Raw genomic sequence first — 13,869 nt, 5'->3', positions numbered from 1 at the left:
CGATGACCGCAAATCTGGGTCCCACCTACCCCCCGACGACCTTTCTTATCCAGAATCTACCTCTGCCTTAAAAATATTCATGATGTGGAGATGCCGGCGTTGGACTGGGGTGAGCGCAGTAAGAAATCTTACAACACCAGGTTAAAGTCCAACACTTTTGGTTCAAACACCAGCTTTCGGAGCACTGCTCCTTCCTCAGGTGAATCAGGTGAGGGAGCTGCACTCCGAAAGCTAGTGATTTGAAACAAACCTGTTGGACTTTAACCTGGTGTTGTTAAAAATATTTGAAGGTTCTGCTTCCACTGCCTTGTGAGGAAAGAGAGTACCAGAGACTCGACGCCCTCGGAGAGGGAAGTTCCTCCTCCTCCGTTTTAATTGGCCGAATCCTTGTTCTTAAACAATGACCCCTAGGTCTAGGTTCTTCCACAAGAGCGAACGTCCTCTCCGCATCCACCCTGTCAAGATGCCTTCAGCTTGGGTAGCAGGATATTCAACTGTGTGGGACATCAGATGTGAACTCAGCCCTGTGCTACCTCAATGTGAAGTTGAAAATCATGCAGGGCTTTGATTAAGTTGAGATAAGCTCTTCCAGTGGTGTAAGAGGCAGTGGACACCGATTTAAGATGATTGGCAAATGAGCCAGATGTGGTGTGGGGAATGCATCATAATAGTGGGGGAATGTTTGCTACTGTAGCCCAGGGCATTGGTGCTACCACACCTGGAGTACGGTGTGCAGTTTGAGTCTCATTTTATAAGCATGGACGTGATTGGATTGAAAACAGTTCACAGAAGGTAACTCGCCTCCTGACTTTCCCAAATCTCCTTAACTGCGCTGTGGGTGCACCTACACCACGTGGACTGCCGCGGTTCAAGAAAGCAGCTCGCCCCCACGTCCAGGCCAATTGGGGATGGGCAATTAATGCTGGCCTGACCAATTCCAAGAATGAGTATTGATTTAAAAAAAAAACTTATTGATTCCTGGGAAGACGGGTTTGACTTAAGAGGCCCAGTTGGGCTTCTATCTGTTCGATTTCAGAAGAATGAGAGATGATATTTTTGAAGCACACAAGGCCCCGAGGGGACTTGACAGGATGGATGCTGAAAGGAGGTGTTCCCTTGTGGGAGAGATTAGAACGAGGGGGGCGCCATTTTAAAATTAAACGGTCCCCTTTTAAGACTGAGATGAGGAGAAACTTTTTCTCTTGAGGTCGTGAGTCTTCGAATTCTTTTCCCGGAGAGGCGGGGTTAGAACATAGAAAAATACAGCACAGAACAGGCCCTTCGGCCCACGATGTTGTGCCGAACCTTTGTCCTAGATTAATCATAGATTATCAATGAATTTACAGTGCAGAAGGAGGCCATTCGGCCCATTGAGTCAGCACCGGCTCCTGGAAAGAGCACCCCACCCAAGGTCAACACCTCCGCCCAACACTTAAGGGCAATTTTGGACACTAAGGGCAATTTATCATGGCCAATCCACCTAACCTGAATATTATTGAATATTTTCGCCACCGAGGTCGATTCTTGATTAACAAGGGAGTCAAACGGTGTCTAGAATAAGTGGGAAAATGAAGTTTAAGCTTTAAGGCCCATTATCAGATCAGCCACGAGTTTATCGAATGGTGAAGCAGGTTTGAGGGGCCGAATGGCCTCCTAATTCAAATGGTCGTAGGGTGAGGAAAAATGTTAGCGGTGTGGTGAGATCCGGAATGTGCTGCCTGAAAGGGCGGCGGAGGCAAATTGAACTGCAGCCATCAAAAGGAATTGGATAGATATTTGAATTGAGAAAAATTACTGGGCTATGGGAAAGGAGTGGTGCTAATTGTACAGCTCCACCAAAGGCTTGACACAGGCATGATGGGCCGTATGGCCACCTCCTGTGCAGTATCATTCTCTGTCCAGGGGAGGGACCTAATAATAATAATCTTTATTAGTGTGACAAATAGGCTTACATTAACACTGCAATGAAGTTACTGTGAAAATCCCCCAGTCGCCACATTCCGGCGCCTGTTCGGGGACACCGAGGGAGAATTCAGAATGTCCAATTCACCTAACGGCACGTCTTTCGGGACTTGTGGGAGGAACCCGGAGGAAACCCACGCAGACGCGGGGAGAACGTGCAGACTCCACACATACAGTGACCCAATCGGGAATCGAACCCGGGACCCTGGCACTGTGAAGCAACAGTGCTAACCACTGTGCTACTGTGCCACCCACCTTGGATAGCAGTGATGTTGGCTGGCTTCATTCCTTTCTTAATCTTCCACCTGCCCCCACTCCATCAAGGCCTTCCAAATCCTTCCCCAGGACTCATTATTATTATTATATGTTGGTCAATAAAAGCAAAATACTGCGGATGCTGGAATCTGAAACAAAAAGAGAAAATGCTGGAAAATCTCAGCAGGTCTGGCAGCATCTGTAAATTCGAGTGGGTGGAGCAGTTGGAGGTGTGTGTTCACGTGATTAAATCCTCCAGGAACATGCCCAACCGGACTGACAACTGCAAACCTGGACCAGGGGTTATGCCTGAATGAAAGAAAGACTTGCATTTATATAGTGCCTTTCGGGACCTGGTGATTGTCCTCGGGAACTAGACTGCTGGCCCAGTGCAGTACTGGGATGTGGAGTGTGTGGATTCACACGGCATTGTCCCACCGACCCTTCAAATATGCTTCGGCTTCTAACAAAAAGCCTTTTGTTGATGTGGAGCCTTTTGTGAGCTCAGCACATCCCAAAGTGTTGTACAACCATGGACAGGCACAAAACGCAGTAAATGCTGGAAATGTGAATTAATAAGATAAAATACTCAGTGGATCAGGCAGCATCTGTGGAGAGAGAAACGGAGTTAACATTTCAGGTCAATGGCCTTTTAGCGCATGCACTTTTCAGTGTAGTTGCTGAACACCGCAGCCAATTGGCACAACGCAAGATCTCAGAAACAGAAGTGTGCCAATGACCAGATTATCTGACATTTTCTGTGCAATATTGGTTGAGGGCAAAGGTGTTGTCAGCACCTAAGGAGAGCCCCCTCCTCGTGCTCTTTGAAATAGTGGCTGTGAAACCACCTGTGTCCAGCTGGGAACGCAGAAAGGTCCTGGGTTTAACATTTCATCGTGGAGACTGCATCTCCCGACAGTGTGGAGCGCCCTCAGTACCGCCCTGCAGCTGGGCAGCAATCGCCTCGCTCACATGATGAGGCATGCGTTGTTCGTCTGTCTGCAAACATTGGCTGATTAGACTGTCCTGTGCTAAGATGGACTGTGATAGTTGTGATAAGAGGGGCCTTTTGAGCGGAGGTTGGAGTTTACGATGCTCTTGTACAAAAATAAAAATCCTCCGTGCTCCCTGCACAACTTCCAGTCTGGAGTTTGAAGATAATTCTGATTCGCCGCCTTTCGACCACCCCACCCCACTCTGGAAGTGAGGGTCTGCCTTGATTGGGCAGGTTAATTGTATTAGCAATCACTGAGGGGGCGGGGGAAGTCTCTGTTATGCACGATGGTGCCATTAACACTTGATAAGGCAGAGGCTGCTGCCTCATTGTGAATGGAGACGCGTGGGCCTGCCTACACACAGACTGAAACTCGGGGCAAACATCTGAGCATGCATCCGGTGAAGATGTACAGCCGCTATTACAAACTGACCTGGCTCCTGTTCCCTCAACGACCCCTGAAAATGGCTTGGTTGGAAGAGACCGAAGGTGCCGCGAGGTACCCAAGTCAAAAGATTGCTCCTCACAAAACCGCTTACTCCGGCAGCCAGTACGCAGTTGTAAGTGTCTCGAGCTTTGTTCTCTTTGGAGTTTTGTTGGCTGGCGCAACCCAGAGCACAGAGATGTCGAGGCGAGAAAGACAGGTCTTTGGGGAGAGTCATTGTACCGTGAGTTCCTGTTTGTCTCGTCCCCTTCCCCCCAACGTTTAAAACATCAGCTCTTCGATGTTTGCATTCGAGCCTGTTGAATGGTGATGAGGTGAAATGAATCGTCTGCGATCTCCCTCCACCCCCACCCCCGTTCTCCAGTGAACATTGCATTGAGATATCATTGTGATGCTTCATATCTCTGTAATCTTGTTAGCCCTACAATGCTCCAATCTCTGAGCACCTCTAGTTCTGGTCCCTTGAACATCTTTGATTTTAATCATTCTGTCACCGTTGGTCATGTCTTCAGCAGCCTGGGCTCTGAGCTCTGGGATTCTACTCCTAATCTCTCTGCCTCTCTCCATTTCAAGTTGCTCTTGAAAAACCTGCTTATTTAGCCAAGCTTTTGTTCACCTGTCCAGATATCTCTCTGGAAGGAGTACGGGGACAAGGGGATACCCAATGAATGGTAAGAAGCTCAAAGGAACAGAGGGATCTTGAACCCAAAGAGAAAATACTGGAAAATCCTAGCAGGTCTGGCAGCAACTGTTGGCAGAGAAAAGAGCAATCGTTTCGAGTCCAGATGACCCTTTGTCAAAGCGGGATCTTGGGGTGCTTGTCCACAGATCCCTGAAGCCGGCAGGACGGGTTAACAGGGTGGTTAAGAAGGCACACGGGACACTTGCTTTTACCAGTCGTGGCATAGATTATAGGAGCAGGGAGGTTATCTTCGAGCTGTGCAAAACTTTGGTTAGGCCACAGCTGGCGTACGGTGTTCAGTTCTGATCATCTCGCTACAGGAAGGATGTGATTGCACTGGGGAAGATGCAGAGGAGATTCACCAGGATGTTGCCTTGGATGGAGTGCTTGAGCTTTGAGGAGAAGCGGGATAGGCTGGGGTTTTTGGAGCGGAGAAGGCTGCGGGGGTATCTGATTGGCGTATTTATAAGATTGAGGGGTATGGACAAGGTGGATAGAAAACAGCTGTTCCCCTTAGTTGAAGGGTCAATAACAAGGGGGCATAATTTTAAGGTGAGGGGATTTTCACCCTGAGGGTGGTGAGAGTCTGGAATGCGCGGCCTGGGAGGGTAGTGGAGGCCAGAAACTTCACAACCATTAAAACGTGCGTGGATGAGCACCTGAAATGTCATAATAGTCAAGGCAATGGGCCAAGTGCTGTAAAGTGGGATTAGTGTAGTTTTGTCTCGATGGGTCGAAGGGCCTCTTCTGTACTGTAATGAAACATCGCAAAGCATTTCACAGGAGCACAGAATACCAACACGGGTGGCATTGTAGCACAGTGGTTAGCACTGTTGCTTCATAGAGCCACGGTCTCAGGTTCGATTCCCGGCTTGGGTCACTGTCTGTGCGGAGTCTGCACGTTCTCCCCGTGTCTGCGTGGGTTTCCTCCGGGCGCTCCGGTTTCCACCCACAAGTCCCGAAAGACGTGTTTGTTAGGTGAATTGAACATTCAGAATTCTCCCTCTGTGTACCCGAACAGGCGCCGGAATGTGGCGACTAGGGGCTTTTCACAGTAACTTCATTACAGTGTTAATGTAAGCCTGCTTGTGACAATAAAGATTATTATTATTATCCAGTGCAGAAGGCAGCCCATCGAGTCTGCACTGAACCTCAAAGAGCCTCCCACACCGGCCCACTTTCCTCGCCCTTGTGAAATGAAATGAAATGAAAATCGCTTATTGTCACAAGTAGGCTTCAAAGGAAGTTGCTGTGAAAAGCCCCTAGTCGCCACATTCCGGCGCCTGTTCGGGGAGGCTGCTACGGGGATCAAGGAAGTGGGGGCAGGGACATTAGGTGAGTTACTCTTGCAGAGAGCTGGCATGGCCATGACTGGGTGAATGGCCTTCTGCATTGTGAGATTCTGATTCTTTCCTGGAGTGTATAATGAGTTTGGGATCTAAGGCAGATGTGAATTTGCATGTTCGTGTGGTACCTGGCCTTCCTTGTGTCCACCAGCCTAATGTTTAATCTGCTTGACCCAAAGGTGTGTGCAAGTCTGCGTTCTTCCTGCCCCTTTCCCCAAATCATCATTTCTTCTCTCTGCCCCCCCCCCCTCAAAATCCTGTCCAGCCACGAGCTTTAGTTTTAGAAATTTCCACTTCAGCAAATAATGTTTCCAGGATGCGCCAAAGTGCTTTCCAGTCTGTGAAGCACTGTTCAGAGTGCTACCACTGACATAATGTAGGAAATGTGGTAGCACAGTGGTTAGCACAGTCACTTCACAGCTCCAGGGTCCCAGGTTCGATTCTGGCTTGGGTCACTGTCTGTGCGGAGTCTGCACATTCTCCCTGTGTGTGCGTGGGTTTCCTCCGGGTGCTCCGGTTTCCTCCCACAGTCCAAAGATGTGCAGGTTAGGTGGATTGGTCATGATAAATTGCCCTTCATGTCCGAAAAGGATAGGTTGGGTTACGGGGATAGGGTGGAGGCGTGGGCTTAAGTAGGGTGCTCTTTCCAAGGGCTGGTGCAGACTCGATGGGCCGAATGGCCTCCTTCTGCACTGTAAATTCTGTGATTCTAAGGGGCAGTCAATTTACAGTCTCCCACAAATAGCACTATGTTTCCAGTTAATCTGTTTTTAAGAATCTGTTACGAGATATCAGCCTGAATATCGGTGGTCGAGGGGGGGGGGGACTTGCGCGCTCCTCCTCTTAAACAATGTTGAAGGATCATCTGAGAAAGCAGTTTCATGTCTGTCGGGATAAACAGCACCTCTGACACCGCAGCACCCCCTCGTACTGTACTGGCAGTGCCCGCCTGTGTTTCGTGTGCAAGTCCATGCATATTGGGGCTTGCAGCCCCAGCCTCGAGACTGAGCAGAAGTGCGATCCGCTGGCGCACGGCGTCGCAATGTGAGCATTCAAATTCTGTCTGTGGATAGATGTCATCAAAAACTGAATGGTTATATTGACCATAAAGTGACCGTGCTGAGAGTGAGCAAAATGCTGGTGCTCACTTGATGCCTGATGTTTAGGATTTACAAGTGCTTTGTCCCATTCCTATCATCCTGTGCCTGGAGACTCTGATTTGCAGAAACAATTTTAATACATTCACCCACTAAAATGTGGTCATGTTCTAACCCGTTTCCCCCTTTTGACCCCTAGACGATGACATCCAGAGCAGGGGAGGACGAGTTTGTGAAAAGTTTGGCAAAACTCCTCCGAAGTTACGGTAAGTCAGATTCAATTTGAATGGATAAACTACTTCCTCTGGAGGGCAGGTGTCAGAATGAGGGGGCAGAACCTCTAAATTGGAGCCAGCCCATTCAGGAGTGAAATCCGGATCTCTCCCCCCCCCCCCCCCCCCCCCCCCCCCCCCCCCCCCCCCCCCCCCCCCCCCCCCCCCCCCCCCCCCCCCCCCCCATTGGAAATTTATTAGATCCAGATTGGCAGATTTTGGGGTAAAGGGGTCTGGGGATATGGCAGTAAGATATGTAAGGGCAACACGGTGGCGCAGTGGTTAGCATTGCGGCCTCACGGCGCCGAGGTCCCAGGTTCGATCCCAGCTCTGGGTCACTCTCCGTGTGGACTTTGCACATTCTCCCCGTGCTTACGTGGGCTTCGCCCCCACAAATCTCAAGAGGTGCAGAGTAGGTAGTTTGGCTGCGCTAAATTGCCCCTTAATTGGAAAAAAATGAATTGGGTCCACTAAATTAATTTTTTTAAATGTGTAAATGGAGCTGAGATTTTTTTTAAATTGTATTTGTTGGTGAGACATGGGCATCGTTGGTTGGGCCAGCCTTGTTGCCAATTCCTAATTTCCCTTGAGAGGCTGGTGACGAGACACAGCCTTGACCCACTGCAGGCCATGTGGTGTAGGTTCACCCACAGTGCTGTTAGGGAGGGAGCTCCAGGACTTTGACCCTCTAGAAGAATGGCAGAATTCTTAAAGGACACTGGTTTAGAAACTAAGGCATTAATAGCAAAGAATAAGGGAAGCAGACAACTTTTGTTTCTAATCCAAAGGATAATAAACTTGTGTAATGTGTTACTAGGTTTGCAGCAGATAATTAATGCATTCCCTGGAGAGAAGAACCTTAGCAAGATGCTCGGTAGGTGGGAATTGATCTCTCAAAAAGCTTGTTGGAGTTTAAAGATCGTTTTCCTATTTTTTTTAAGCAGTTTACATTCTTGTTGTGAACTCTTATTAACTGTGCCTGAACTCCGTCATTGCCAGAAGGAATAGGAACAGCAGTTGGTGTACTTGGAGTATAGTGATCAATTCTAGTCGCCACACTACCAGAAGGATGTGGAAGCTTTAGAGAGGGTGCAGAAGAGATTTACCAGGATGGTGCCTGGCATGGAGGGCATTAGCTATGAGGAGCGGTTGAATAAACTCGGTTTGTTCTCACTGGAATGACGGAGGTTGAGGGGCGACCTGATAGAGGTCTACAAAATTATGAGGGGCATAGACAGAGTGGATAGTCAGAGGCTTTTTCCCAGGGTAGAGGGGTCAATTACTAGGGGGCATAGGTTTAAGGTGCGAGGGGCAAGGTTTAGAGGAGATGTATGAGGCAAGTTTTTTTACACCGGGTAGTGGGTGCCTGGAACTCGCTGCCGGAGGAGGTGGTGGAAGCAGGGACAATAGTGATGTTTAAGGGACATCTTGACAAATACATGAATAGGATGGGAATAGAGGGATATGGACCCCGGATGTGTAGAAGATTTTAGTTTAGACGGGCAGCATGGTCGGCGCAGGCTTGGAGGGCCGAAGGGCCTGTTCCTGAGCTGTACTTTTCTTTGTTCTTTGGAAGACTGTCTGTGGGACTCCTGCACTGACTTGCTGTGGACAATCTGACTGCCATGGTTCCTACGTTCCAACAGTGGCTACACTTCAAAAGGACTTCATTGGCTGTAAAGCACTTTAAGAGGTCCTGAGTTGTGTGAAAGGCGCTATGTAAATGCAAGTCATTCTTCAGGGTCGCAAGTTCACGAGTTCCTTTGATAAAGATGGTGCTTACCTCAGTTGCTGAGGGCTTGTCTTGATTATTGAAAGACTGACTTGCATTCATATAGCATTGAAAGCATTCTGATCCGTGAAGAAGATGGTGTAGAACTTCAAAAGGAGACAGCCAAGTTGGAATGGGCGGGCAAGTGGCAGATGAAGTTGAATGTAAAGAAATGTGACAGAGAGCAGTAAATAAAGCCAGCACTATTCTAAGCTTCGTTATTAGAGGAATAGAGTGAAAAAGCAGGAAGTAACTTGTATAAGGCACCAGCTCTGCCTCAGCTGGAACATTCTGTCCAGTTCTGGGTGCCACAGTTCAGAGAGGGAGTGAAAGCATTGGAGAGAGAGCAGAGAATCCTATAATTTACAGTGTAGGAGGAGGCCATTCGGCCCATTGAGTCCGCACCGACCCCTGGAAAGAGCGCTCCACCCCATCTCCTTAACCCAACCTAACCTTTTTGGACACCAGGGGCAATTTAGCATGGCCAATCCACCTAACCTGCACATCTTTGGACTGTGGGAGGAAACCGGAGCACCCAGAGGAAACCGACGCAGACACGGGGGGGGGGGGGGAACGTGCAGACTCCGCAATGACAGTGACCCAAGCCGGGTATTGAACCCCAAACCCCTGGGACCCTGGAGCTGTGAAGCAACTGTGCTACCGTGCTGCCTCACTAGAAGAGTTCCAGGGATGAGAAACTCCAGTTATGTGGATAGATTGGAGAATTTAGGACCTTTCCTGGGAGAAGAGAAGGCGGAGAGGCGATTTGATAAAGATGTTCAAAATCACGAGGGGGCTGGACAGCGCAGATAGAACAACATAACATACAATGCAGAAGGAGGCCATTCGGCCCATCAAATCTGCACCGACCCATTTCCTCCCTATCCCCGAACACAACAACCCGTCCTAACCTTTCTGGTCACTAGGGGCAATTTATCATGGCAAATCCACCTAACCTGCACGTCTTTGGACTGAGAGGGGAAACCGGAGCACCCGGAGGAAACACATGCAGACACGGGGAGAACGTGCAGACTCCGCACAGACGGTGACCCAGCGGGGAATCGAACCTGGGACCCTGGCGCTGTGAAGCCACAGTGCTATCCATTTGAGCTACCGTGCTGCCCTAGATGGGGAGAAGCTTTTTCCAACCTATGAAAGGATCAAGAAAGAGCGGGCACAGATTTATTATGGTAATTGGCAAAAGAAGGAAATGTGATAAAAGAAAAGTACAGCACAGGAACTGGCCCTTCGGCCCTCCAAGCCTGTGCTGACCATGCTGCCTGTCTTAAAAAAATCTTTCCACTTCCGGGGTTTGTATCCCTCGTCCCATCCTATTCATGTATTTGTCAAGATGCCCCTTAAACGTCACTATCGTCCCTGCTTCCACCACCACCTCCAGCAGCGAGTTCCAGGCACCCACTACCCTCTGTGTAAAAAAAAAAACATGCCTCGTACATCTCCTCTAAACCTTGCCCCTCGCACCGTAAACCTATGCCCCCTAGTAATTGACCCCTCTACCCAGGGAAAAAGTCTCTGACTATCCAGAAAGCTACATGAGAAAACCCTTCACGCAGAGAGTGGTTAGGGTCTGGGATGCTCTGCCTGAGCGTACTGGAGGCAGGTCAAAGCGAAGTGTTCGAAAGGGAATTGGACTGTTATGTGAAAAGGAAGAATATGCCACCCAGGTTGAGAGGGTTGTTAAGAAGGCGTACGGTGTGTTAGCTTTTATTGGTAGAGGGATTGAGTTTCGGAGCCATGAGGTCATGTTGCAGCTGTACAAAACTCTGGTGCGGCCGCATTTGGAGTATTGCGTGCAATTCTGGTCGCTGCATTATAGGAAGGATGTGGAAGCATTGGAAAGGGTGCAGAGGAGATTTACCAGAATGTTGCCTGGTATGGAGGGAAGATCTTGTGAGGAAAGGCTGATGGACTTGAGGCTGTTTTCGTTAGAGAGAAGAAGGTTAAGAGGTGACTTAATTGAGGCATACAAGATGATCAGAGGATTGGATAGGGTGGACAGTGAGAGCCTTCTTCCTTGGATGGTGATGTCTAGCACAAGGGGACATAGCTTTAAATTGAGGGGAGATAGATATAGGACAGATGTCAGAGGTAGGTTCTTTACTCAGAGTAGTAAGGGCGTGGAATGCCCTGCCTGCAACAGTAGTGGACTCGCCATCACTAAGGACGTTCAAATGGTCATTGGATAGACATATGGACGATAAGGGAATAGTGTAGATGGGCTTTAGAGTGGTTTCACAGGTCGGCGCAACATCGAGGGCCGAAGGGCCTGTACTGCGCTGTTATGTTCTATGCAGGGGTTACGGGATGAAGCCAGAGAAGGTTTGAGGGACTCTGTAGCTCCGTCTTCTCCATTTCCTCATGTTCTTGTATTCTGAATCAGAAACACGTCTCCCTTTTAATGAGAAATGGAACTGTTCCTCACAGGAGATGGCAGACGGGCATCATGTCTTCTAAATTGTTTCACAGGATGTGGGTGACGCTGGCCAGCATTTATTACCCATATCTAATTGCCCGTGGGGAAGCGATGATGAACTGCTGCAGTCCATGTGGTACATCTATAGTGCTGTCAGGGAGAGGTTACTAGGTTTATGACCCAGCGACAGTGAAGGAACGGTGGTATATTATTGGGACGGTGCAGTGGTATTGTCACTAGACCCAGGGAAATGCTCTGGGGACCAAGGTTTGAATTCTGCCAATTCAGTAAAAATCTGCAGTTAGAAAGCCTAACGACCACAAAACCATTGCCCATTGTTGTAAAAACCCAACTGGTTCAGTGATGTCCTTGAAAGAAGGAAATCTCCCATCCTTACATGGTCTGGTCTCCATGTGACTCCAAACCCACAGCAATGTGGTTGACTCTTAAATGCCCTCTGAACAAGGGCAATTAGGGATGGGTAATAAATGTTGGCATAGTTCTGCACGTTCTCCCCGTGTCTGCGTGGGTTTCCTCCGGGTGCCCCGGTTTCCTCCCACAAGTCCCGAAAGATGTGCTATTGGGTAATTTGGACACTCTGAATTCACCCTCTGTGTACCCGAACGGGCGCAGGAGTGTAGCGACTAGGGGCATTTCACAGTAACTTCATTGCAGTGTTAATGTAAACCTACTTGTGACAATAAGGATTATTATTCTAGCCGGCACAGGTCACGTCCTGTAAACCGATTTTAAAAAAAAAAGAAACAATTCAGGTCAGGATGGTGCGTGGCTTGGACGGGAGCTTGCAGGCAGTGGTGTTCCCATGCATTTGCTGTCCTTCTACATCTAGGTTGGAGAGGTCGGGGGTTTGGAAGGTGCTGCAGAAGGAGCCTTGGTGAGTTGCTGCAATGCATCTTGTAGATGGTGCACACGGCTGACACTGCGTCGGTGGCGGAGGGAATATCTATTGAAGATGGTGCACGGGGTGCCAATCAGGCATCCTGGATGGTGTTGAGCTCCTCGAGTGTTGTTGGAGCTGCTGCACTCATCCAGGCAAATGATGTGTGTCCCAATACTATGTTGCTTAATAGGCATGTCCAACTTAAGAAAACACTTTTGCATGTGTGAACATATTTCTGGTGCCCTGTGTGCAGGTGACTCTGTACTGAGTGGGACAAGTACTCTGTCGCTGTTAACCATCGGCCTCCAGCTCCTCCACAACCTCTTTGAACAGCATCTCCTGCCACGCAAGTACCAGCATGGATTCATCGCACTGCCATCCCATCCTTCTGATACTGCCTCAGTCCTTGAGGTGCAGTTCCTTTTCGATGTTCTACAGAAAACCGTCTCGCTGAAGGTAGGCGAAACATTGGTCATTTTATTTTCGGTGTAGTCATTACATTTAAAGCTGTGGGTTGAATTTCCATTGATAATGTCATTCACTGTGGTTTCAACACTGGGGGGATGTCTTTTTTACTTTCTGATGAACTAAGATTCGGTGCAGATGCTTTTGTTAGACATATAACTTTTTCTAGGTACAAAATGAAGCTCCTTCAACACTGTTCCCTTCAAACACTCCCAGGACAGGTACAGCACGGGGTTAGATACAGAGTAAAGCTCCCCCTACACTGACCCCATCAGACACCCCCAGGACAGGTACAGCACGGGGCTAGAATCAGAGTAATGCTCCCTCTACACTGTCCCCATCAAACACCCCCAGGACAGGTACAGCACGGGGTTAGTTACGGAGTAATGCTCCCTCCACACTGTCACCATCAAACACCCCCAGGACAGGTACAGCACGGGGTTAGATACAGAGTAAAGCTCCCTCTACACTGTCCCCATTAAACACCCCCAGGACAGGTACAGCACGGGGTTAGATACAGAGTAATGCTCCCTCTACACTGTCCCCATCAAACACCCCCAGGACATGTACAGCACGGGGTTAGTTACGGAGTAATGCTCCCTCTACACTGTCCCCATCAAACACCCCCAGGAAATGTACTGCATGTGGTTAGATACAGAGTAAAGCTCCCTCTACATTGTCCCCATCAAACACTCCCAGGACAGGTACAGCACGGGGTTAGATACAGAGTAAAGCTCCCTCTACACTGTCCCCATCAAATACTCCCAGGACAGGTACAGCACTGGGTTAGATACAGAGTAAAGCGTCCTCTACCCTGTCCCCATCAAACACTCCCAGGACAGGTACAGCACGGGGTTAGATACAGAGTAAAGCTCCCTCTACACTGTCCCCATCAAACACTCCCAGGACAGGTACAGCACGGGGTTAGATACAGAGTAAAGCGCCCTCTACCCTGTCCCCATCAAACACTCCCAGGACAGGTACAGCACGGGGTTAGATACGGAGTAAAGCTCCCTTTGTAGTATCTAACAATAAGATAATTACCATGTAATGTTTGTTATTTTGGTTGGGGGTTAAGTATTAGCCAGTACACTGGGAATGATTTCCTCCTTGAATAGTGCCATGGGAATTATATCCTCTCGATGCCCTGATTTGTAAGCTGCGCCGCTCAGGGGTGCTCCCCATCTCTTTGGAAAGGTGACCACTCTGGTCCTGACTGATTCTGTTCATGCTTTGCTGAAAGTG

The 13,869-nt window shown here is 48.9% G+C and overlaps 1 protein-coding gene across 8 annotated transcripts in view; it reads left to right on the top strand.

Moving 5' to 3' along the window:
* stk11ip (serine/threonine kinase 11 interacting protein) overlaps positions 1 to 13,869 on the top strand; it is a 184,723-nt gene that overhangs the window by 11,947 nt on the left and 158,907 nt on the right. For 2 of the 8 annotated variants that reach the window (XM_072468929.1, XM_072468935.1), the window contains exons 2-4: positions 6,981 to 7,047; positions 7,871 to 7,927; positions 12,413 to 12,615. In XM_072468929.1, the coding sequence (XP_072325030.1) occupies positions 6,984 to 7,047; positions 7,871 to 7,927; positions 12,413 to 12,615 (324 nt within the window). In that variant the 5' untranslated portion in view covers positions 6,981 to 6,983. Of the gene's footprint in view, positions 1 to 3,548; positions 3,772 to 4,196; positions 4,328 to 6,980; positions 7,048 to 7,870; positions 7,928 to 12,412; positions 12,616 to 13,869 lie in introns of those variants that run through there. The other 6 variants (XM_072468951.1, XM_072468961.1, XM_072468904.1 and 3 more) reach the window with 5 other exon arrangements.

Source organism: Scyliorhinus torazame, chromosome 2, assembly GCF_047496885.1.
Source record: "Scyliorhinus torazame isolate Kashiwa2021f chromosome 2, sScyTor2.1, whole genome shotgun sequence".
Classification (NCBI taxonomy): Eukaryota; Metazoa; Chordata; class Chondrichthyes; order Carcharhiniformes; family Scyliorhinidae; genus Scyliorhinus; species Scyliorhinus torazame.
This window is presented reverse-complemented; position numbering and strand designations above follow the sequence as displayed.